We start from the raw sequence: 27,753 nt of genomic DNA, 5'->3' as shown, positions 1-27,753 counted from the left end.
CCTGTGTTATGGAGAACCATTGATAAGCATGAATTCAATCACAGAAGATAGGTCTATCCCACAGAAGGAAAAAGATGTAATTAATATTGTTTTAATATGCGAGAGCAAAGGTGTCAAACAATTAGCCCACAGATCTTCTGTGACCAACAACACTCCCACTTGGGAGTTTCTAAGTTGTTGCTAGATGAGAAGAAAACATTGGAAAGTTTAAAAGATTGAATGTTATTCTTGAGAGAGCTGGAGAAAGATTTTTGAATTCAAATTCTACAAGGAATAAGAAGAGATGAGATTATGGGCAGGAATATGGAAAGGAGTGGACAGGAAGGAAGGAGCAGAAAGTAGGTGATTTCTCTGATGAGTGAAATATGTGGAAAAATTAGAGGAAGAAGTTGAGAAGACATTTATTCAGATTCTAGCTTTCTCAAAAGTATTGCTTTTTCCTCATACATGTATCAAAAGACTTGAGACTTTTCATAAGAATTGTTGTTGGTGGTGGTGGTGTTTGATAGAAAGAAAGGGAATAGACCTAGAATTTCATTGGCAGTTTGGCAATGGAGAGAGCACTGACCCTATAGTCAGGAGGACCTGAGATAAAATCTGACCTTAAACACTTAATACTTATTTAACTGTGTGATCTTGCACAAGTCACTTAACCCCATTGCCTCACCATCAGTAGTTTGTAACTCTTTCCACCAGGAAAGATCAACAACTCCTCTAAAATAAGTTTTAGTGAGTTTCCTGGCATACTAAAGAATTGAGTTTACACAGATAATTTATATCAGACATATTTTTTCTGTAAAGAGCTACTAAAGTGGCTTACTATTTCTTTCTCAAGCTCATTTTATAGATGAGGAAATGAGGTACACTGGATTAAGTGACTTGTCCAGCATCACATAGCCAGCAACTGTCAGAGTCTGAATTTAAATTTAGGATGAGTTTTCTCAACTCTAGGCCCAGAACTCTATACTTGATGCCATCTAGCTGCTAATTTATTTTTATGCATATGACTTTTTACAAATGATCGATGTATAGAATAGAAAAATCTATAATAAAATTTTATTTAGCTTAAAGAATTAAATAAGAAATATTTAACTTTTACTTGTTCCTCCAGTACCTCCTGAGATAATAATTATTATTATTGCTCTGATTTTACAGATTCAAAAAAGAAATGGATGACTTTCAGAATAAAAAATGAATAGTTTGTGAAGGATGATCCTCATGTTTTATCCAGGTTGTTGTGTGGAGTGTTAAGAGTTGTTTGGACTTCCTATAGCAGATTTATGAGATAACATGGACAGGATTCACAGAGAATAAACTGAGAATGGAATGACTACAGTTTGAAACTGGAGGGACTACCTAAGTAACCTTTAATGAGATCATAACACAAGTGAAGAAAAAATGTATCAATATGTAGTATTCAACATTATACATGAAATATTATGCAAATCTAGGACTGTTTTGCCACTATGCCCTCTCTTATCATCTAGTCTTAATTGGATTTACAATAGCAAATCTAACTGGTCTCTTTTATGTTTATGCCTTTGTATGTAGATGGAGAGACAGGTACTATGCTTGGGAATAGGTTTATGATTTGTTGGGTATATGTACCTTTGTAAATATGAGAGAAAGGTGGTATACCAGATAATATCTTGAGAGTATGGTGGATGTAAAGAATACGTTCTAAAAATGGAGGAGATATGAGCATAATTGAAGGAAGGAGGGAAGAAATCATTAGAAGGGTGAGACCAAAGTTTAGAGAAGGGAAATGTTTGAAATGAAAATGTGCTGGAGAAGACAGGAGATGATGTGATCAAGGATGCATGTTAGTATTGATAAGAAAAAGTCTTTCATTATTAATGCCTGCAAAATTTTAAGCATTATAAAAATATTATAAAGCATTATAAAATGTTATAAGCATTATAAACATGTTTACAATTATTATCACAGCCTGTAAAAGAAGAGCATAGAATGGGGAAATGATATCAAGAGATGAAGAGAAGAGGAAGCTCATGGTGAATGAATGGTTTCACATCTCCTTAGTAAAATAAGAGGCTGTCCTAAGCTGAAATGGTGGGATAGTAAAGGTTTGAGAAGTTTGAGGAGAAAAGTTGTAAAAATTCACTGAGGAAAGTGGGATAGAGAATTAATTAAAGAAAAGTTAAAAAAGATCTCCTTGCTGCAATGAAGACTCTATTAAGATTATATAAACTAAATTTGTAGTGTTGGTAATATAACTAAATTTGTATTATAGTTTGTAGCTCTTTCCAGTTCCTTTTAGAAACACTTGAATAGTAATAGTGGAGGTGGATGTCAGGATTATTGGGAAAATAACAATGGCAATAATAACAATAGTTAACATTAAACTGATACTTTAGGGTCTCATATAGATAGAAATACATTGGAGCATCCTAATCTGTGAGGTAAGTCACAGCAGTCAAACTATGGCCCTGATGAATGAAGAAAGGCTAACCCAGACACAGAGACAACCAAATTGCTAAAACAAAGAAAACAGCCCCTTGATTCAATAAATATACTTCAATAAAAGTTTGAAAGTAGAGTTCATATTAAGACACTACCTTCCCTATAAGGTTAAGATTTTACTTAAAACTTTTCCTGGTATGGTTTTCCAAATGCTTTGAAAGAAAGGAAAGTTATGTTTCATTATCCTTTTAGAAAACTAAAGATGGCTTCCCCCCTTCTTTCCTTAGCTTTCAGTCGTGCCCCAATTCCAATGGCTGTGGTTCGAAGGGAATTATCCTGTGAAAGCTACCCAATAGAACTTCGATGTCCTGGAACAGATGTTATCATGATTGAAAGTGCCAACTATGGTAGGACTGATGATAAAATCTGTGACTCTGATCCTGCTCAGATGGAGAATATCCGGTGTTATCTACCAGATGCCTATAAGATTATGTCTCAAAGGTATGGTATTTAACATTCTTTTCTTGGGGGATTAAAAAATACTTCTACATGTATATCTGCAACTTACTGACAACACAGAATAGATAGTGGTTTTACGTTTTGCTGTTAAAAAAGAAGATAATTCATTTTGCTTATTCCCCCCATCAATCCTTAAAATATAATTTGTATTTTTTTGAGAAAGAAAGTATAGGAATATATAAATTCTTGATTATTTAGATGAATTCTCTGCCCCCTTAGCAACAAAGAAAAAATGCAAATAAAGATTTCTTTGTGTTTATGACAATTAGTATACTTCATATTAAGACAACATATATGGTTTTTGCATATTGTCTTTGCTTTTTAACTTAGTTTATTAAATTGGTTCATTTATACTTATGTGAATTTAAGCAATTCAAAAATATTTCTTTACCACCATGTTAGAGATTTCTTATAGTACTTAGAATTAAGTGTTAACAAAGAAACATCTTAAATTCTTATAACTGAGATAATTATTATAGGACATTATGCTTCATTATGATTTCTTAATTGTCCATAGCAAATACAGGTATTTTGTTATGGGATTCTGAATTCATTCACACTCAAAATATTTATTTACTATATGTCATTAGCGTCTGACTGCAGATAGAGGAAAAAAAATTCTACTTCATTAATATTTAGTCAATGTATATAATGCAGTTAAAACTCAATTTATCTTAACTTTTTTTATTTTTAAAGAAGTTTCAGTCAAGATAATTTTTTTATTCTTTAATATAAAATTTGTAAAAAATAATCAGTCACATTTTTCTCTCATCTTTTAGTCTTACTAATTTGAATTATTTCTCCCTGATCTTTCCTCTATTTTGTCTTTTATGATTCATAATTATTGAATATTTGATTTGTAGTTGAATAATAAGATCAATTCTGTAGATAGTTTTCATAATTTTAAATCATTATCAGTAATAGAAATTATAATGGAACAGATTCTTAATGATAAAAGTAAAATGGACATGAGGCAGAAATGTCCTTCTACCACCCAGACAGTCTTAAAAAAAAAACTGAAGACCTTTGTTCATAATATCAAAAAAAAGTGAAATTGTAAGTCTATTTTTGTGCAATATGTTATTTCATATTGGTACCTTTTGTATTCTTTTCTTCTTCATTTTTTCCCCTTGTCTCCTACATGTTTAACTTAATTGAAACTGTGACAAGATTCTGTGGGCTTAGTCCTGAAATAATTGTAGTCATTCCATTGTGGCTAGATACTGTAATGGTTGCACAGCAGTGGTTTCCATAGCTAATGAGGAATGTGAATCCAGAATGATATTTATTATTCAGTGTTCTAAGTTAAGGAATTCAGTATAACCTCATTTTCTTTCCCTCTGGCTTCCCTTTTTTTGTTGTCATTTTTTTCCTCCATGAATATTTGTGCGTGTGTGTGTGTGTGTGTGTGTGTATTTATGGGTCCATGTGTATGTATGTGTGAGAGAGAGAGACAGATTGGGGGGGGGGGAGAGAGAGAGAGAGAGAGAGAGAGAGAGAGAGAGAGAGAGAGAGAGAGAGAGAGAGAGAGAGAGAGAAACTGTAAAGGCACAAGTGCCATCTGGATTGCAAATGGGGTGGTATTTAGAATGAGTACTTTTTAAAGTAGAAAACAATATTACATTTGCTAGTCCTTTGGCATTTTTTTTTTGCTTTTCAGTGGAATTGTTTTAATTTTCTTGTGAGATACTCAGTAACTTAAAATGTTAATCCTTGTTCCAAGACCTGTTAGAAAAGTAAAACTATAATTGATTCTCTGGACCCAATGTAGGCATGTTTGATCTGTATACAGACAATGAGTCTGAATAGTAAAAATATTTTAGGCCTTCTTGATAAGTAATCTCTCTGCAGGTTAGACCTGTTTTTACCATTCTTTATATCCCCAGGCTTAGCCTAAACATAGTAAGGGCTTAATAAATGCTTGCTAATTCATCAATTATTGAAGAGTACCATAGACATTCCAGTAAAATGATGCTGTCTTCTTGAGGGCTACAATAAGCAGTTTGCTGATGAAACTGGTCATTAATAAGAAAACAATAGGATAATGTTGGTACAACATCATCACATATCTGAATTAAACACATTTTACCTTATTGAGGAAGAAATGTTATCTGAGTAGTTTTTTTTTACAAATATCTCATTTTATTCTCATAATGACCCTGTAGTGTAGGTAATATTATTTTCCTCATTTTTGCAGTGGAGAGTTCAGTGACTGGCCCATGGTTTCACAGCTAGTAAGTGTCTGGGATTATATTTGAATTCAAGTCCTGCTGTCTCCAGCTGCACACTTTATTCACTGTACCACAAGTTGCAATCAAAACAATCTAAAAGTTACTAAATGGTGGCATAATAGCATATACTTGAAGTTCAGCTTTGAAACAAAGAAGAACTAGGTTCATTCCTGCTTCTAAAACGTATGTGCTATGTGGCTCTGGGCAAGTCACTTAACCTCTTAATACATTGGGTAACCTTTTAAGACTAAATTTCAAAGAACAGCCTATATTGGCAGAGAAAAATTCTTCCCATAAGAATTCTCTATTCCAATTAAATCATTGTCTCTGTACTTATCCCTATGAAAAATTATACAGTTGTAAATATAGCACCTACAGGGTACCACTGCTCACACATGAGAAACTCCAGGTTTATGATAATTTATGAGTCTTCATCCATGCAAAATTAGAGCTCCTACAGCTCTACTGAAGTGCATATTTTCCCTTTATCAGTCAAAGGATACATCTAGTCAAGAACAAAGATATTTAGTAACTTGTATAGTAAGAGAAGTAGCATTAATATGCTCCTCCCATAAGGCTGGATCACTTTTGCCTATAAATTTGTAGATCATTAATGGAATGATAAAGTAATAATAGTCATCACACATATAGTACATGCATCAAAGGGCATAAATGTTGGTACCATATCTGATCAGGGCTCATACATAAAGGTACAATTTAGACCATCAATATTATAATGTCAATAATGTTGTATGTGGAGAAAAGATTTCATTAAATTTCAAGGAAATGTATTAGTATTGTCCTGTTGCTTTCTTCTGTTTTCATGATAGCTTTTGGATATGTAGTCCCTAACTGGGTTTACTCTTTGCTAAAAACTTCTTAACTTAATTTTTTCCAAGCAACATGCCAGCCATCTTTGACCTCATAATCTGGTTAGAAAACTTTGTCCACATGTAGGAGCCTTTAATCATAACCACCTTATTCAGGTAACAGAAATCTAGCAGTGTGTACCTGAGAGATTTCTTTTTGACCCTTTATTCTGGGGAGAAATTGGATTTAGCAAGACAAAAGATAATTTAAGGAGTCAAGGCCATGGTTCTTTACTCCTGTAGCTTCATACCTGTTTTACTAGCAATGGCTATCAACTGTAGGATCCTTTCACTTTGTTGTTACATTTTAACCAATAAAAATTCTTATTTTATATAAAATTGTGCAAATTTCTTTGGATGAATTAGAAGGGTAGAAAATAAGTGACTTCCATAGTTCCCATGTACTTGTTCAACTTTATCTTCCCAAATATACTTGTTTCCCAGTTTACTAATTCCTACACTTCCACTGATCTTTGCTTCACTCCACCTTAATTGCATTGTAAGTGCCATTGTCTTGATTCTATCATCACCTAAAAGCATCCCACTTCTGTAATTGATAACTCTGAAATCTTTCTGATAATTCTTCCACTACTTTCATTTTCATTTGTTTTACCTCTCTTATACCATCACCTAAAAGCATCCCACTTCTGTAATTGATAAGTGAAATCTTTCTGACAATTTTCCCACTACTTTCATTTTCATTTATGTTTTACCTCTCTTATACCATTTTTGCTCACATCACAGCCTCCAGTGACTCTACCCCTTTGGAATTTTCTGAGTCAGTTTTTCTGTATCAATTTCATTTAAGTCTCCTGAAGAGTTTGACCCTTTAATTTTCCCATTTCCTTCTTACTCTGTGTCTTTCTTTTGAAGCTTTATTCTATTGCTCTTTCATGGTTCAAACTTTTCAAAATCTTTCTTAACTAGTTCTACATATATGCTATAGAATATTGTAGGAAGTTACATAATCTTGGAGAATGAGTTCACTACAGTTTTATACAGGACTCTAAGTGATAACGCTATCCTTCTCTCATTGATTTTCTTTTTAGATCCTCAGGAGCTATCCTAATGTTCTTTTTCAAGCTCAATACACTTAAACAAGCCCTTTCACCTCAGCAGGGGACCTTGCTTCATAATTCACTAAAAAAACTAAGACACCAATCACTGACTCTCTCTTTTCCCAATTCTACACTTGAACATTACCCACCCATCAACATTTTATCTTCCTTTGTTCTAGTATTAGAAAATACAATGTTTCTCTTTGCTAAGATGAATCTTGCTGCTTATTGTGCGCATTTCTATTTTTTCCCATTTTATAGGAGCTTCATTCAATCATCCTCTATTTCATTGTAATTTTCAACCTTTCCTTATTTCTTACTTTCTTGTTACTTTCAAACATCCTTCACCCTTTTAAAGTAGGAAAAAACAAATTAAAATTAAAAAAACCTTTCATTTGACCCTACAATCTATTCAAGATGATGTATTTTATTTTCAAAGTCAACTTCTAAAAAAACTATCAGTTCTCATTGCTTCTACTTTCTTTTCTCTCAATCAGTCTTTCTTCAAATCTTTGCAGTCTAATTTCTGTCAATACCATGCTATGGAAACTACTTTCTTCAAGATAGCATGCAATATCTGCTCTGCAAAAATTAAATGATCTTTTTTCAGTCCACCTCCTCCTTTTGGATACCTTCTTTTCTGATTATTCTCTGCTTCAAGGGTTTTGGGCACCACTCTTCCTATCTAATTGATCAGTCCTTTTTTATAAACAGCAAAGATTTATTAATCATTCTAGACATTAGTCCCTAAGAAAATATAGGATAAATATAAAACAAATGCAAAGCAATTTCAAAAGGGGCAGAATGTAATCAGCATAGACCCAAACTGTAAATGACTATCAATCACAGAGGAGCTTGTATTTTTAATATTGAGTTTAAAAGGAATGTCAAAAGATACTTGAGAAGGGCAGTTACACAGTCAGCCCCAAACTTTATAAAGATCACTTTGGCATCTGGGTAATTGATGGATGAAAGAGGGTTAGATTGAAAATTGGTAGCTTAATTAGTAAACAAGTGATGAGGGCCAGTACAAAGATCAATAGAGATTCCATATAGTATCAATAGAGTTAAGATGACAAGTTTAAGAAATGCTGAGGAGTTAGTGTTTTCAAGACTTAGCAACCAATTATTTAAAGTGATAAAAGTTGAGGCTATGATTTTAGAAAATTATGACTAAAAGAATGATAGCATTCTCAACAGAAGTAAGTGTTAGAAAGAGAGGTAAGTTTCGGTAAAAAACTAGTGAGTTCCTTTTTTGAATTCTTTTTGAATCCTTTGAAGAATCATTGATGTCCTACTCCCTATGGGTAGGTATACTCCAAGGCTCTTTTCTGTACCTCTTCTTTCTTTATATTTTCTTTTCTACTGGTTTTATCATCTTCAATAAACTCAACTCTCATATCATGGAAATGACTCCATAATCTAGCCCTTAGTTATTCTCTTATGCTCTAACTCTAAATCTCCACCTGCCTGTTAGATAGCTCCATTGGGATGCTGTATAGACATCTAGACATCTCAAGTTCAATATGTGCAAGACTCTTGCGACGTGATACACTTCATTAAATGATTATACACATTTCCCATTTACCTTTTCTTCCTCTCTAGATTCTAAAATGAATGACAGAAATTGTTTCTTTTTTAAGGATTCCTACTAAGTAATTAAATGAATAAAAGAGTATGCATTCATTAAATCCTTGCTGTGTGCCAAATAAACATGTGCTAGAGAAACATGTGCTAGAGGAACAAAATAGACAATGGGAAACTGCCCTTCTCTCAGATTTAAGGAAGAAAATAAAATAAAATTTAACAGGAAGCAGATAGCAAGTTCCAGTGCTCATTGGGTTATATCTGGAAATATGTCTATACTGTTTATATGACAGTGCCAAATTCCTGGAGAATAAAAAAGCAGGTCAACAGATGCCAAAAAAATCAATGTAACAGAACTTTTTAAAGCTATTCCCTTGCTTTAAAAATATTATTAAATCTATCTTTTCTATAGTTTCTATTTTTGTTTCTTCACTACAGGCAGATTTTCATGTAAAATGTAACAATTCATTAAATTAAAATGTTGATATAATTAATAGAAAGTCTATGAAAGTTGAAACCTAATACATTAATTTCAGGCTACGATAAATTCTATAGGAGAATTTCTAAATGGTAACTTATAATGCAGAGAATGAAAAGGTCAGTGACTTTAATTCAGCAACCAGTGACACTGTTTCTTAAAAGGAGGTCCATCTTTAGATCATCATGACTGCTGCCACAACTACTTTTATCAATGGCCTTGGGCAAGCCACTTAACCCCATTTGCCTTGCAAAAAAAAAATGTTAGGGCCATTAGTAAGCCAACACAAATATGGAAACTGAGTAAAAGCAGCCAACTCCTATGTCATCACAACCTTCAACATTAGAATTTACAGCAGTCACATTCTGACTAAACCTCTTCTGAAAAACCGGCAACTTCCCCTTACATATTTACTTTTAGTAAGTATTGATTTAAGTGAATTGAAATCTAACCTTTCCATTGATCACAAGGCTGTATGATGGTGGAGGTCAGCTTGCTTGATTTCAGAGCAAAAGAACATAAGTTCTCAGCTGTATATTAGGCAAGAGATGGAGAAGCAGCCAGAACCTTCAGTTGCTGCTGATACTGTTTCCTTGGACTATTCATATTTCAGGGCAGTGCCATGATTTGGGCCCTGCTTGTCCACAAATAATTTTCACTATAACCTAAAATGGTTTTCTACCATTTAGGGAACTTCCCATAAGTTTTAGGTTTTTTTCCAGATAACCCTTGTTCCAATCATCTTCTTCATTGTCATCATCTTTATAAGCTTCATCATACTTTTTAACAAGTATTTCAAATTTATTCTAATAATATTGTTAAAATCAAATACTAGATTGTTAGAACATTAGAATTATTGTTACTATTATTATTAGAATTATTCCAAACAGAAACTGTTATTCTTATCTTGTAAATATTATTTCAAACTACCTTGTCAATATTATAAAGTAAAAAAATGATAATACATGATAGACTTAAACCATGCATATGCATATAGTCAAAATCTGACTAATATAAAAACAATGCCAATAATATTTTCATTACTCCTATAAAAGGTAAAGAAGGAATCAAAATAATAAAAAAAAAGGCAAATGAAGCACTGACCTTCCTATATGTGTTATATTACTCTAGTGATATGATCAACATGTGTTTCCTCTGTACATATTCCTCAATAAAACATTGCAATGAATACTCATTATTATTGTGGTTGGAATAGCTTATCAGATTAAGATGCATGTGACAGTAGAAGAGAGGAAATGGATACACAGATTCATTTTAATGGGATGATATTTGGAATGGTCTGAAGTAAGGAATAAGTGTGATATGACATTGCAGTGTCTGACCTCTGGGCAACAGGCAAAAGCATGAGACTATTGTACAGCTGCTGTTGTTGGAATAGAGGATTTTAAAAAAGAGAAACAAGGGCTGTCAAAGTTAAATCTGACTCACTTTAGAATTTTGCAATGCTGGCCCAGTTTTTCAAGCTATGCCTTGGCCTTTCAGATTTCCCATACTCTTTGTCTATGCCCAATACTTCTAGAATTCTGTTTTGGATACAATACCAAATTTCCTCATTCCACATTAAATATATAGTATCAATTTTCCCCACTAAAACTAATTTTCCTTGCTTCTGGTATTCTTCTGCTCTAGTCCTTAAGACATATTACCTGGTATTGCATAATGACTAGTATTACTGCTACATAGTGAGGGGGGAAAAACCTCATCATATCATATAAAATAGAGACAAGTTTTTATGATGACACTAATGACAATATCTCAGAGACATCTTTACATCTGCCATATATTATTTTAAGTTGCAACATATGCCAAATTTAGTCTTCATATTAAAAATTACTTTTTCTTTTCTCCATATTGCTATTATAATGGGAGTCTGGCATATGCACACAATACCTCAGATGGTATCTTCATGCTAGGGAAGATCTGCTCATATTCCAGACTTCAGTTATACTACTATTTGTGGATTAAACAAATACATGTGCTTTTAAAAAAAACCAGGATATTTGCAATCTCTTTGTAATTTGCATGTATTTAAACAAGAAATGAATTATAAAATGATTTTTCATTATAGAATTATTTTGGTAAATATAATAATTAAAATACTCTGGGGGGAAATGGGAGAAAAGATGACTTTGCTTTTAGGTTGAGATCTGAGTGAATTTATTGACATGATATTGAAAGAAAGTTTTCAATTACTATTTTAAAAAGAGATGTTTAAATTCATTTTGGAAAGTTTTTCTTTGAAGGATAATTTAAGGGATTTTTTTTTTAGCTTTTACTACATTTTTCTCCATTTATCACCACTCTGTCAGTGTTAAAACTGCAGATGTTCATTTTTTAAAAAAGCAAAAAAAAAAGAATTCATTTATATTATCTGTTCTATTTGAAGATTGTCGTGTGTGTGTGTGTGTGTGTGTGTGTGTGTGTGTGTGCGTATGTGCAAATGAATAAATATTAAAAGTCAGTAGACTTGTCTGAATTCCAGTTCTACTGTGTCATTTTGTGATCCTGGACAAGCCATCACTCTGATTTCATTTTTAAGACTATGAAAGAAATGGATTAGGTAATTTCTAAGCTTGAAAGCTTTCTTTATGCATGACTCAATTGCCTATACATAAGGAAGTCAACATCCAGTTGTGTGCCTTATATTTTCTTCTCCTTTGACTTCTTAAGGTCTAGGTTAGATTTCATTGCAAGTCTTTTGACAGCAGCACAACTGCATTTTCAAATAGGGAGTTACATAAGAAGATGTTGCAAACACAAAGAAGAGCTTCTCACCTTTTCTGAAAAGTTGTCCATCAGTTTATATAGTAGCACTGCAGGGGATTTTACAGCTTATGAAACATCTTCTGATTTCTCTTCAGTACTGAGAAAGCAAGAACCTTTTCGGTAATGGGTAAAATAGAAAATTTCCATCATAGGTTCATGAGTATCCATAGTTGGAGAATGTTCTGTGATGCTTATTTAACTCTCCAGGAATACTACCATCACCAAGCAAGCACTCTGATTGATCCCGTTGATTGATGTTTTCCTAGGTTATTATCCTTTGCAAATTTAATGTAAAGATGGGTGAAATCAACATTTCAACTTAAGTTCTCATAATTTTATCTTCAGCTAAGCAATATGCAGTTAAAAGCAACACAGCTAAATATCATGAATAAAACATAGCATTTAAAGACAACTGTTAGCCTGCTTTTAAAATTACAAGCAAAACTAGACTTATATGGAGTCAAGAGGTCAAGAATATTGCAAGCCAGAACCTAAAACTGACTTCTTCACATACCTTTTCCTTTCCTTATCAAATTAAACCTTTTCCTTTATCCTCTTCCCTCAGAGGAAATCTTTTGGATGAGAGCCTACAAGGAGAACTCTCTAATACTCCTTGGTAACATACTCAATCATTTTAATTGCTATGCAAAGTATGCATCATAGTAGTCAGAGTAGGTAATTCTGACTTAGAAAATGTACTAGCTGATGCAGATAATCCAAAGTTGTGTTCAGCTAACTAAGGAGGAAAGCTGATGGGAATTATCTGGCTCAAACTCTTAGAATCCTTTTGAAAATTAACCCTTTAACAGATGTTATTTTTGCCCTTCTCAATTTTTCCCCAGAATGTTGGGTATTTATGTTTCTTCTTTATGTATCTGTCTGTGTCTGTGTATATGTATTTTTATGTAGTCTAGCAATCATTATTTTAAAGTTTATGGGCTTTATTATCCAAAGAATTTTCTTGAACATCAATATTGGATCTGAAATTAACAGGGATAACTTGTCAGACCCATTATGAAGAATAATAAAAAAAGAAACATTTTTCTTAACAAATTTTTTTACTTTTTTAGCTTCACTGTTGAAATAAAAATATTCAAAATATTAAAACAGTAAAATACACAAATAATGGTGAGCTTCAACAATGGAATGATCTATGATGGTATGTTAAGACATAACCTTTTATTTCCCTCTGTGGAGACAAAGATCTATGTTGTCAATATTTTATACATAAAACTCATTGTGGGAAGAAAATGATAATAATTAGGTCATACACTGTGGAAATGTTTTCATCCCACTATTTCTAATTCTAAATTAAAAAAACTGTTCTATGAATATTTCCAGAAGTTATACTGAGTCGTGCTGCTAAACTATGGAATTTAGGTTTTGTTTTATTTTTACATGGCTTGCTTGACAGTGGTTTTTAAATTTCTGATCCAAGTAAAATATCACTAATGAGTGTAACCCAAGTATGTGAGAAGTAGTCTCTTTTATCTATTTTCCTAGGATGGCATTAGGAACTTTATCTAGTATATTGATAAATGTTTAACATCTTTCTCTGAGTTGGGAGATATGTGAATAACATACTCCAAAGATTAATCTACATTAGAAATATTTTTGTCCACCTCTTTCTTAAGCTTAGACAATCAATGAAACAATAAATCAAACCTGAATTGTGGCATTTTCTGAGATGTAAATACTCATTTTGAAATTTACTAGGTCAACTGACCTAGTAAAAGCCCTCCACTTATCTGCTGCAATGTAAAGATGATTGAGATATCCTTAGGAATTTCCAAATAGAAGATAATGTCTTAATCTTGAGAATCATAGTCTAAAATTAATCTTAAGGATTTCTTTCCTGAACTCTTCTCAGAAAGTTTAATGGCAATATTCTGCAAACACGGTTTCCATTGTCTATTTTGTTCTCATTGTTATCCAACTTAAATGATTTGTTTCAAAATTTTACTGGGGAACACAAATGGTGGAGGATCATGTTCTCAATTCTGAACATTATGTCATCACTCTCAAATGAATAGGCCAAGAGGATATTGGATCAAAAGGCTTTTATCTATGGTTAATTATTAATTAGATTAGATTTATTCTTAACATTTATCTTAGGCTATGTGCCCACTAAGAGAATGAGAGAAGTACATTTGATTTTGGCTTTATACTCTTATTTGTTTTTTAAAGATATATTAGGGGAAAGAGTATCAAAGAGGATCATAGAATTATATATTTAGATCTAAAAGGGCTGTTAAATGTCATCTTCACTCAATTCCATCATTTTATAGTTACCAACTTTTTTGCTCAAAGAAATTAAATAACTTGCCCAGTATCTTAAAAGTAAGTGAGTGATGCAAGGATCTGAATCCACCTTCTCTGACTCCAGTCTTTTTCCCAGTTCCTTTTCTGAGGGTAGATGGCTAAATGAAAATGTATATTAAAGATAGTAGAGTTGTTCAGGTCTAATTTTACCTCTATTTTTTTCAGCCAAGGGGAAAAAATCTTGTAAAAGACAGGATAAAAATAACTAATAGAGAGTATATATCAAACATAAATAGGGAGATATTAATAGTATGTCTGGTTGACCTTGGTGAAGTCAATTCAGTAGTTTCCAATAGACTATATCCTAGTGAGTCATTGAACCACAGTCATTGATGTTTCAACAATTGTGGAACATGGAAGAGAAACCATAGAACAAGAGAAGGGCAAATGTGGCACAATTTTAAAAGTCAACAGGGGGATGAAGGGGAGGAAAGTGCTGGTGTTGATAAACAAAATGAAGTCTATAAAGTATAAGTATAAGCCAAATAAGCTTTACTTGCAATATTGGCACAAGTCTAGAACATATTATTAGAAAGGAAGGTGCTATCACTCCCACCATATATTCATTCCCAAAACATCAGCTAACATTCTTGCCAGCAAACAAATTGCAGTGAGGATCTGGGATAATTTTGAGTTTCCATTGCCCCTAAGGGGATTAACCCCAGACTCAGTTATGGATCTTTTGGGCAGGGTAAGAGAGGAACTGTTAGTGCCCCAAAGTCCAAGGAACTTCCTTGCTACCTGCTTTCTTTGGAAAATTTAAATCTCCTTGAGAATAGCATCTAGCTAAAAGTTATATGGAATGATTTTTAGTAAAAGAATAGAGTATTTATATCATCTCAGTCCAAGTGACCCATTGAATTTGATGAATGATACTAAGCCTGAAAAGTGTTAATGTTCATCTAGAAAATGAAGCAATAATCATACACCAAAAAACCCCTCAAAACAAAACTCTAATATGACTTCCTCAGGAACAGTTTATGCTAGACTAACCTAATTTCCTTCTTTGAAAGAGTTACTGAGCTGATATCAGGAGAATGTTATAGATATAGTTTATTAGAAATTAAGCAAAGCTTTTCACAAAATCTTTTGTGCTATTTTTGTGGAAAGAATAATGATGAGGGATAGTTCAGAGTGGGTGGATCCAAAACTGTTTGAGTGACTAGACCCTAAGGCTAGCCATTTATTTGAAATCAGTTTGGAAGAAATTATTAGTGGTTGAATCTGTGTTCGGTTTTGTGCTCTTTACTATTTCTATAGGTGATATGGATAAATAAATAAATGGAATGTTTTTCAAATTTGCAAAGAACACAATAATAAAATAGTAGTTAACATACCATATTAAGAAGTCAGGATCTATTGATGTTAGATGACTGTGCTGAATCTACTCAGATAAAATCTACACAAACCAGATGAATCTATGATTGATGATGCAAGTAACAGCCTGTCTAAGTGTGCCTATCCTGTAGGATCCTTACCTGTGATCTACTTAAAGTTCACTCTGGGGTGGGGCCACTTGATATACATGAGGCCTTACTTATTTTCTTCTAACACTGTTCTGCCCAATATCCCTCCATTTTTCCATGTGACCAGTTTGTCTTCTCTTCCTGTTATATAATTTTTTCCATATAAATTTAAAAGAAATGTGTCAAAGCTTATTAGAGGCAGCATGGTAGAATTGTTAAGAGAGCTGGTGGAAGATTTAAATTCTCCTTCAGACATATAAAGGTTGCATGACCCTTGGCAAGTCTCTTTAACTTAGTGTAGTCAAGAATTGTCAAAGCTTTTAAGCTGCCCAGTAGTTGCTGATCTGCACATTATTTGAGGAAATTCTGTCATGTGTGTATCCCCATTGTGAGGTGGGGGGTGGGTACTAGGAGGCAGGGATAGAGGGAGGGAGAGGAGAGGGAGAGAGAGAGAGAGAGAGAGAGAGAGAGAGAGAGAGAGAGAGAGAGAGAGAGAGAGAGAGAGAGAGAGAGAGAGAGAGAGAGAGAGAACAGGACACATAAGACAGATGTATTTCTTTTTTTAAAAGATTTTAGAGTTTCAAGTGTGATAACATGCTCAATTTGGATCAGTAGTATCTTGTAACCAAAAACACAAAAAGTTTCAACATCTTATAAATGGAGATAATAATCCTGCTGTACATTTTCCTGATAAATTATAGATGGTGATGATGATAGCTAATGTTTATATAGTGCTTTTTTTTTAGGTTTTTTTGCAAGGCAAATGGAGTTAAGTGGCTTAACTAGGTAATTATTAAGAGTCTGAGGCAGGATTTGAACTCAGGTACTCCTGACTCCAGGGCTGATGCTCTATCCACTGCACCTCCTAGCTGCCCCTATATAGTGCTTTAAGATTTCTAAAGTACTATTTTATTTGACTTCCTTAACAACGCTGTAAAGTAGATGTGATTATTATCCTCATTTTATTGATGAGAAAATGTAATTGAAACAGATCAAGTGACTTTCCTGAGTTAATAGAACTTGTCAATAACTGAAGCAATATTTTATCTCAGATTTTTTTGACGCTAGTAATCTTTTTACTATAACACCTAATTACAGCTGCAAGAATATGTTCTTGGTACCAAATTTTAGGAAGCACATTGATGAGTATTCAGAGGAAAAAATATAGGATAGAGAAAGAAATAGAGATGACCTTTAATGATTAGTTGAAGAGTGGATTTATTTCCTTGGGGGGGAAATGAAGATATAAAGGGAGAAAGGAGTCACATTTCTCAATTTTCCTTAAATATTTGAAGGGTTTATTGAATTGCTCTCTTTCAGTCCCAGAGGACTGAGCAAGTTGTAATGTGTTAATATAAAATCAAAGGTTTGATGTAAGACCATACCTCATAACAATCACCTAAAAATTGAATGAACTACTGGAAATCTTCAGACAAACATTTGTTATTATCTGATTGGATATTTTTTAGAAATTTTGTAGAAAGATTTATTTTTCCAGTTTATCCTAGATTATCTCTGAGGTTCCTTTTCAGCCTGAAGATTCTGTGATTTGATATTTCTATACTTCACTTTTCCCATATTCTGTAGTGAGAATTAAAGAAATAAAATATAATAAAAGCCTATGCAGATTTCTGTTGCAAATAGGAAGAATTTCAGAAGAATGAGGATTGCTGTTTGACATTTCTTGAGGTTTTAGAGTAAAACAAGTAAAGAAGACAGCAAACATCCCTACAGTGAATAGAATTAAATACTGCTGTGCACATATAAAATGGACTAATTATATCTGTTGATTAGACTATTAATGAGGTCAAGGTTATAGAGTTAATCCACATATAGGCTAATTGGTTTATCACAGAGAAATCAATGCTTTCCATGGCCATGGACTGATCCTCTTCAACTTTTTGTTCAACTGAAAATTCTTTGTACAAAAGTCACTGATAGTAAGTGCTTGGCAAAATATAAACACATCATTGTTCCTGAGAAAACAACCCAAAGAGCACACATTCCTCATCTTGGGGTAACATCTTTACAAAATAAAGGCAAACTACTGTCAGCAATTTATTATTTTTTTATTCTTAAATTTATATTTTAATAAAATCATTTGGGTACAGAGTGATAAAGCATTTTGAAGATGAATTGTTGAAAAAATATGAAGATAAGAGTAGAAAACGCTATAAAATTTTCCTAAACATTGGAATTTTCATGGGAAAAATTTCATTTTTGACGGAACACTTCAGCAAAGATTGGCTTATAGCTGATAATACAAGATAACCCTTGAAGTTGTTGGCATTTGTAGGTTAAAAAGATTTGAAATAAATGTTGCTTGAAGTCCTAGCTTGAATAGAAAACATTAAATTAAATCTCAAGATTTAGAAATACTTTGCATGGATAACTTGAGAACCTAGAAAGTGGAATGCTTGTGTGTACTACTCCCAACAGAGAAAATAAACTAGATCATTCTCATCTGTGCATGGGAAATCATGTGGTATGCACTGAATCATGTTTTCCTACTTATCCAAATCAACCAATGAATATATTAATAATAGAAAAAGATTTCCACTAAAATTGGGATAATTAATATACTTAGAACATATATATATAATGATTTAGTTATTCTAAAACAGTTAATTGATAATTATAAAGTTTTATTCATATTAAAGGGGCTGTAATTTCTTATATTAGAAATTAGCAAAGAAATTCTCTATCACAAACTAACTCGTTTTAATTAGAAAGTGTTTAATAAATTTCATTGATCTCTAGACAATAAAAGATATAGGAACTCTAGAACTTGCCATGGTAAGACAGGTCCTAAATCTGAAATTACTTGCCAAAGAATGATTTTTGGTCTTTTTTTTTAAATCTTCCTTAGAATACTTTCAAAGACAGAATCTAGACATGCAGGAATATGAAAGAAGGGTCTTCAAATACCTAAAGATGAAAAATGTCACTTGTGGGTCCTAATAATAGTTCTTTTAATAATTTAAAAATGTGACTTTAGAGGGTCTGTTATTCCAATGAAGAAATAAGGTAATTGTAAATCCACAATCTTATTTATTAAATGGAATACAAATTCAGTCAAACATAAATAAGCTTAATAGGTGACTATCTAAGTCAAATAGTGACAAGTAGAGATACTTATTGTATTATTATCCTGTATCATTGATTTAGAGCATTGAAAAATCTTAAGGAAGATTCAAACCCAGTTTTGTCTATCTCTAAGACCAAATCTCTATCCACTAAAACATGCCAACTTTCTTAGAATTTCGAAGAATTTTTTTAAAAAATCCTCTTAGATCCATATGCAAATTAACTTTACTTTTTTTTATTATTTTCATCTGGTGAACCAAGAGCTTACATACTCAAATTATTTATCTGTCTATCTATCTATCTATCTATCTATCTATCTATCTACATTTATAGATCTCTCTCTCTCTCTCTCTCTCTCTCTCTCTCTCTCTCTCTCTCTCTCTATATATATATATATATATATATATATATATATACATATATATGTCTGTGTCTTCCATGGCTCTCAATTCTATGTGTATATATGTATGTGTAGATATAGAGATTATTTGATTTATGTTGGGTTAGCCCTAATATGAGGTGTACTGTAAAATACTGTGTAATGGAAAATGCATTAACCTAGAGAATCAGGCTATTTGCTTTCTAGTTCTTGCTCTGTCACTAACTAGGGAAGGGATAAGAATTTTAGTTTTGACTTTGTATCCCCTGTGCCTACAATACTTCAGATGCTTAAGAAATGTTTGTTCATTGATTGTGTGAGCCTTGGGTGGTCTACTTAGGAATTAGTAGAATGAAACTCTTAGACTACTTGATCTCTACGGTACCTGTCAATAAAAGTTCATGATTTTGCAAAATGTATTTTCAGAGGATAGATTCAAACAGGTGTGAACTTGTACCTTTGCCTAGTTTTGCCAAAATAGCAACTCAGATGTATATACCTTCCATGGGGGTTTATTGGTTGTTTTTTTTTGCTCCTTCCTAACCTTCAGCAATTTAGACTCTGACTTATCAAAGGGAAGCTTTAAAAGTAAATTTGCATAATCACAGTTAATTTAATCACAAAACAAAATATAAACCTTTTGTTTATCTTTTGTCTTTAGTTTAGAATCAGAGATTCTGCCCTATACACAAATTAATCATAATCCCAATACATTATTAGACCTACCTATATGTCAAAGTGTTTATTTAGGATATGGTATGATTAATGAGGGTACAGATTCCTACATTTGTCCTGAGTGGAGGATCTAGCTGGTTATAGCAACCAGAAGTATATAATCTATTCATTATCATTGTGGGCATAAATTGGCTTGTGATGTCTTCTAAGAAGCATCATGCTTTTTCATCCCAGAAGAAAATTAATAGCCTTTTCTGTTCGAAATAGTAATGTAAGAGGCTAAAGAAATGTGTCTGTTTTTTGCATTTTCTGAAAAAAATGTATCCCGTGAAAATCACTTCCTCATTTTCTTTAGAAATAGTAATGCAATTTCACAGAACAGTACTTTTTAAACAGGCACTATTTTTCTAAAGATCACTACTTTTTACTTTCATGCAAAGTTTCATTTATACTCTTTATGTACTTTCTAATATATGCTTTTAATTTGTTGCCTAAAATAAAATTGAAAACATTTTTGGACTTGTTGATTACTGTTAAACACAGTGCAATTAATTTTTCTGTTACTAATGAATCACACCATTTATCACACAGTATGTAACAATGACTCACTTATTTAATGTGTGTTAACAAATAAGAGATGTTGGTCTTGTTTAGAAATTCCAGCAATTATTTTAATGAAACATCTGGGATGTTTGAATATAGTTTTAAAGTGTAATTTTTGTAAAGAAATGGGAAGCATTAAATAATGGTGAAACTTTTTATATAGACATAGATGCTGTAAATTTGCTTTTCTAGGACAAAATTCATTTGTTATTAGTTGATCATTCAGTTAGCACTAACCTATATGCATTGAAGTGTCTATAGTTGATTTTTTTTCCCACTTTATTTCTGCAGTGCCATTATAGCAGAACTTTATTTACCTAGTCACTTGACTTTTAGTTCTCAGGATAATTTAGATCTTAGTTTGATGTTAGACTCTGGAAGTAGAGATTTAAAAAAAGAAAAGAAAAAAACAAATTTCCAGTTAGGCCATTCTGATTGATGATTGTGAGAAATCAGGCTAGGATAAAAGCTGTTAGCTACCAAGGGTTAGTGAGCCAAAACAAAGAAGGGAAGAAAGAAACAGCAGCAACAGCTAATATTTATAGAGCACTTTAATGTTGGCACAATACTTTGCATATGTTGTCTCAATTGTTCCCCACAAGAACCATGAGCTGTGAGTGCTATTATTATCTTCATTGTTCAGGGGATTAAAAGACAGGTCCTGCTAACAAGAAATTCACTGTTTTAATGCTGGAGACAACATACAAACAACTACATACAAGAATTCTATATTGAGTAAAATTGGAAGCAAGGTATAGAGGGCAGGAACAAAAGCCTGCTTAGAATGTTTTTCTTTTTTTGACACATTAATTAAGAATTATACTTACATTTTTAACAAGATGAAATTTTAACTGGGATCAGAGGATCCTAGGAGGCTGAGATGAGGTGAAACCATTTCAGGTATGAGGAAGACTCAATCCTCATTGCTATAGAGCTGAAGTGAGGAACAATAAAAAAGGCTAATATCACTGCATGGCAGATTAAGTGGGAGGAGGGATATAAGGTATAAGAATTTTGGAAAAATGGAGAAAGGGGTAACATTTGGAAGGGCTATAAATTTCAAATGAAGTTTTCATATTTAACCAGGAGATAATAGAGAGGTTGATTCTGTTATTATTTACATATTACAATTGAGAACACTGAGGCAGAGGGAATGAATGTAAGAGATGTGGTGAAGGAATGATCAACAGAATGTGGTAACTTATGAGTTGTACAAGATAGAAGGAAAGAAAAATTACATCATGACTTCAAAGTTTTGAGATGGAGTGACTGAGACTGCCAAGTACTATCTGTGAAATTGTACTGCAGTGTTCTTCCTAAGTGTTCCAAGATAAAACACCTTATGTAGCCATCTTAAACCATTTTCCTAGTAGCAAACTTTAAAACTGGAACAATTCCCTTTCAGATTCTTTCCCTCTAAAACTAGAGATAGTTTCTAGTTCCTGTAACTTCCACCTGCTGCGTTAAAAAAAAAAAAAAAAAAAAAACCCAGCAGGCTTCCCCACAGTGCTTGTTATTTCATTAGGGAGAAAATGTGGGAGTAATGACATTACCAACAATCTCCCCCCCCCCAAGTTCTATCTGTTAATTACTAATGTAAACAGTGAGTGGGTGACTTTTCCTGATGCTGTCTACCAAGCTGTTCCCAACAATATGGGCATAGTGAAATTACATCATCAGGAATCATTTCACAAAGGCAAGACTATGACCTACAAAGATCTAGAGAAGTACCTAAAGCAACTCAACACCCAACTAAGCTGCTAAGTGTCCCCTTAATGGTGGAAAATGAAGATGATAATATTCCATCAAAATGTACAGGAAAGACTTGGTGACAAATTTATGAAAACTGTAATGAGATTATTTTTGATTGGGAAGATAGTTTTTTGAAGTGGTATTAACTATGAAGTGGTAGTATCATCCACCATCACAAATTGTATCTTATTTCTAACAAAGTAGTAAGACATATATCTTCCGCTACAAAATTTCAGAAAATATTCAGAGCAGTAGGAACATGGATATTGGGGAATTTCTCAACCCTCAGAGACAAAGCACGTGATTTTTTTGGAGTCTCAGTTTCCTCATCTGCAAGATAGGGAGGAAACACTGCTTTCACTAGCAACTCACAGGTCTGTTGTAAGATAAAATGAAGAATATGCAGGGAATTGAGGCAAACAGAATAAGTGACTTAGTCATGGTCACACAGTTAGTAAGTGACTGAATTCATATTTGAACTCAGGTCTTCCTTTTTCTAAGACCAGGACTCTATCCCATGGTAGATATGCATGCTCTGGAAATTGCCATAGTCAAATTCTCCCAGGGCACCTTTCTCATTTTTTCTCGACATTTACAATAATTTGTATTTTATTTTTCTTTTGTGTATACATGAGCAGGTCAAATTTATCTGTGCTTCACCTTGAGTATTGCCATTGCCTTCTGCTTTTTTTATAGATTTTCTACCCTCAGAAATATTAAATGACTAACTGACTTGGTTATGGCATATGAAGAGGCGTAGAGTGTCTTCTAACTCCAGTTCCAGGGTCTTTCAAGGACCCTACATTCTACCACAGTGGCTAAGGAAAGATAACATATAATTTTCATCTCGTCCTTCTTTTAAACAAATGCTGTCTATTTTTATCAAAATCACCTTTTATTTTTTACATCAAGGCCACAGATTTAATCTGAAGTATGGGCTACTGCCATCCCTTCTGAGCTTTCAGTGATGTTCTAGAATTCACTATATAGTCTTTGCTTGAAAATTACCTTTCTTGGTATATTACAGCATATCAATTTGAAACAGCTTGCATAAGATCAAGAAGAAAATACCCCACAGTTCTCCTCCTATTAAAATTGGCTTCTTTACAGTTTAGTATTCTGTTTAGAGTTGAAAGATAATGTGTATTTGTTAGTGTTTATGTAGATAAGCCTTATCAGCTGTGAGGCTATTAACTAGAGAGAGTAAGTCACAGCAGGAATGAAGCAGAAGAAGGCAATGCCAGGAACTCATGCTTTTATTGGTTCTTCTATTTGTCAGTTTTGTAAGAAAGAAAAAAAATACCCCAGAGTTCCAATTTGTTCAATGTTCTGATTAATTAAAATTCACTCATTATTCCCAAGGAAATCCGATAGTCAGTTCCCCTCAAAAGTAATAAATTCCAACTATGCAGACATGTTCAATTGCATAATTGATGAGTAATGCATTATTTTGTGTGTGCTATTTTTGACTAAATAGTAAAGGCTATTCAAGATAGATTTTATATAATCACATAGGAATAACAATGTATTTGAAGAATTTTCAGGAATGATTTGAAATGTTAAATGAATTAATAAATATTGTTAGGTGGGGTTATTATCCCAAATGTGTGTGACTCATATAAGAACATTAATTTGTGTTTAAATCATATTAATCCCTTCATTTTTGCACATTTGTATATGCTAAAATTCTTCCCCCAGAATTCCATTTCATTTCTATTTGTGTAGGGAATCCTGATTATGCAACCCAGCTTCACCTAAGGTTATAACTTAATCCTTATTTCCCTATGGGTGGATGCTAAGAGATTTTCAAATGTGTAACATATTGATAACATGCACATAGAAGTAGAACTATCTAGCTTCTGGTCTGAATTTTAATAATGCCAAGAGGAATGATGTGTTAATAGAAGAACAAACTTGACCAGACAATTTCCATGTGTTATTCAGATATCATATTTAATAACTTTGACAATTAAATTACAATATATCAGGTGGACATATATCCAGAGTCTCAGAGTCAAAGTGGTATAGTGGGAAAAGTCCCAGTCTTGGAGTTGTAAGAGACTTATCTTTTCATCTTGTATCTGATAACTGACTATGGATAATTCATTTCCCTCCTCTGAACTGCCTTTCCTTTATCTGTAAAATGAAGATATTTTCACCAGATTAAATAAGTAATATATGCAGAGTCTGGAAAACTTAAAGCACTTATAAAGTTCAACTTCTGCTCTTTTATGCTCTCAAACTTCTTTGTGATTTTCTATAATATATTGCTTCATATTAAATCAGTGAATGGGGTGGGGTAGCCTTTGAGTTTAAAAGGCTTATGTTCAGTCCCTGCCCATTAACATACGAACTATATGTCTCTAGTAAAGTCATTTACCTCAGTCTTGTGGAGGAAGTTACACATAGGAATTCCCTGCAAATGATGGCATCATAGAATTGCACTCCCTATCAAAAAAACTCAAAAGATTGTACAATTAAACCATAAATACAGTAAATTCATATATGCATATATAATCTATAATAAAATATACACATTTTCATATACATATTTCCATGTGTTAGTTCCAACGGAGTACAGCTTTATCTGTTTCTACCAAACTAGAGAAGCATAAAAACTTTGTATATGGATCCAAAGGAGATCTGAACACTCAAACATGGTGTATCAAGATTTTTTCTTTTAGTTTTTTTTTAATCAATTTTTTTGGCATAGGGAATTCTCAGTGAGAAGATCCCCTCTAGCAATGCAGATCAGCAATTGTTCTGCAGCTTATAGACTTTGTGAGCAACTTGGGGAACTAAAAGATTAAATAACTTGTCCAAGACATCCAAGTTTTATTTTTTTTAAATCTATGCATTGATGAAGGGATTTTATTCCTTCTAGATGAAGGAACCCCCAAGATGAACCCCCAAGATTTTATTGTTGTTGTTGTTTTTGAGTCATGTCCAATTATGACATGTGCATATATACCCAAGCACTTTTGTATTTATATATTTTTTTCTTCTTTCTGACTGACCCATGATTTCATTATTATAAATTTCTTAATCAATCAGTCATTCAACACTGTACTAAACTCTTTGAGCTAACTTCTATGAGGAAACATCTCTACCAATCCACATTACCATGTCCTCAACAATTTTTGCTTGGGACACTGAATGGTTAAGTAACTTGTTCAAGATGATGTCAGTAATAAATTTCAGGCATGAATCTCAAAACCAGATCTAGCTTAATATTAGACAGAAAGCTTTATATATGCTTATATATATATATATATGTATATACATGCATATATATACAAGATATATTTGCATATATACATAACTGCATTCATAGAGATAAAGAGTGGAAAGGGGAAGATGGAAAATGTAAGTGGTAGAACAAGTACATAGGAAGAGGGAGTTTTCTATTTAGATTAAACCAAAGAACTAATCTTCCCTTCATATATAAATACATGCCTATATACATTCTTATACTTAGGTATAATATGTACATACACATTTGTATTCACACATGCATGTCTGAATAATCTTTAATAATACATTCCTTTGAAAAAATCATCTGTTTGTTTTTTCTTGTTTGGAAAAATACATACCAGCACAATCCCTGAGATATAGGAGAGTTAATAAATGTTTGCTGATAGATATGTTGATTGTGTATTTGTATTTTTTTGAAAGATTTTTTTATCTCATTTCAAAAACCCTTCCAGGACTTCCATATTGCTTCCAATATTACCATCAAAAAGGAGTGATCAAAAAATGTTGATAACCATTGACCTATATGGTTATTTACTTAAGATCACAGATTTATGACTGGAAAGAACTTCAGAGTTCTTTTCATCTAACCTGTTTGTTTCTATCTTTATCACATTTTATGAGAATTATGGAAGTTCTATTAAGGGCATTTATTTTACAAATATTATTTTTAGGCTACATTTGTTCAGACACAGATTGACTGAAAAATACAAAGAATGCAATACCTATGACATTGTTAATTCTTTGCTTAAGCAGTGGACTTGGTAGAATAAAATGCATACTTAAGGACCTTTTTCAACACCTTAAGGACCTTGTTCTACAAGGTCTATCCTGTGTCTATTTTTAAACTTTGCAATATTTCTTGGTTTCAGGGAAATTAGGTGAATAGAACATCAGCCTTGGAGTCAGGAGATCCTGAGTTCAAATCTAGCCTCAGACATGTACTAACTGTGTGATATGTACTATCTGTGTACAATATGTATTAACTATGTGACCTTCAGCAAGTCACTTAGCCTCATTGCCTCACAAAAACAAAAAATATTCATTAGTATCTAAAGATTCTCTTAAAAAATCTGTCCTCTAATTCTGCTTATCAAATGAGTCATAAAACAGAATGATATATATGGTATATATACATACCACCAAAGGCATTGTATTTGCCACTCTCTTAGAGAATTGTTAGCTTTGAGTACAAATGAAAAAAGGTTTGCTTAAAGATTGTAAGGTCCTCCAAATATTCCTGTCCGCATGCATGTTTTTAGTAGTTCTGGGTGATTTTTCTACTTAAGAAAATCTAATTAAAATATTTGTCTTCCATGGGGGTGATGATCAGCTTTGATGGACTTGCTCATTCTATCAGTACAACTATCAGTGACAATTTTGGGCTATCTGAGATGGAGAATATCATCTGTATCCATAGAAAGAATTGTGGAGTTTGAACAAAGATCAAAGACCATTAGCTTTGATTTAGGGGGAAAAATTATCTTATTATGTAATTTTGCTATCTCTTATTCTTTGTTTTTCTTCTGTAAGGATATGATTTCTCTCTCATCACATTCAACATAGATCCATGTATACATGGAAATAATGTAAAGACTAGCTGCCTTCTGTGGGGGCTGGAGGGAGGGAAGCAAGATTAGGGGAAAAATTGTAAAACTCAGAATAAAAAAATCTTTCTAAAAAAAAGATTTGTTTTCACTATTTCAAAGGAAGTCTGATGCATTTCTTCAATAAGAAAGTTTGATCACAAAAGTTAATTTTGTCATTTTATACAAAAGAAAGAGATTAATGTACAAAAAGTTATTAGGTTTTCCTATTTAAAAATAACTTAAAACATTTAAGCTATAACACCATTTTTTTTGTCAGAGTACACAATATTTTGTATGCTTTAAAAGAAACAAAAAAATCCCAAGATTTTATTGTTGTTGTTGTTGTTGTTGTTGAGTCATGTCCAATTACTTGTGACTCCATGGACCATAGAATGCCAGGTCATTCTGTATGCCACTGTCTCTAGAAGTTTGTCCAGACTTGTTTGTTTTTTCCCATGATATTATCCATCCATCTCAAATTCTTCAATCTCCTTTTTCCTTTTGCCTTCAAATTTTCCTAATATCAAGGTCTCTTTCAATGAGTCCTATCTTCTCACTCTGTTGACAAAGTATTTAAGCTTTTAACTCCAGTATTTGACCTTGCAGTAAATAATCTGAACTAATTTCTTGAAGTATTGGCTGATTTAATCTTATTGTCCAAGGGACTCTCAAAAGTCT

The 27,753-nt window shown here is 32.7% G+C and overlaps 1 protein-coding gene across 7 annotated transcripts in view; it reads left to right on the top strand.

Annotated features, from left to right (window-relative positions):
- ADGRL3 (adhesion G protein-coupled receptor L3) overlaps positions 1 to 27,753 on the top strand; it is a 966,635-nt gene that overhangs the window by 413,750 nt on the left and 525,132 nt on the right. For all 7 annotated transcript variants that reach the window (XM_074229354.1, XM_074229353.1, XM_074229350.1 and 4 more), the window contains one exon: positions 2,709 to 2,922. In XM_074229354.1, the coding sequence (XP_074085455.1) occupies positions 2,709 to 2,922 (214 nt within the window). The remainder of the gene's footprint in view (positions 1 to 2,708; positions 2,923 to 27,753) is intronic.

The sequence above is a fragment of the Macrotis lagotis genome, chromosome 3, assembly GCF_037893015.1.
Source record: "Macrotis lagotis isolate mMagLag1 chromosome 3, bilby.v1.9.chrom.fasta, whole genome shotgun sequence".
NCBI lineage: Eukaryota > Metazoa > Chordata > Mammalia > Peramelemorphia > Peramelidae > Macrotis > Macrotis lagotis.
The sequence above is the reverse complement of the archived record's forward strand: the minus strand, read 5'-3'. Positions and strand labels throughout refer to the sequence as shown.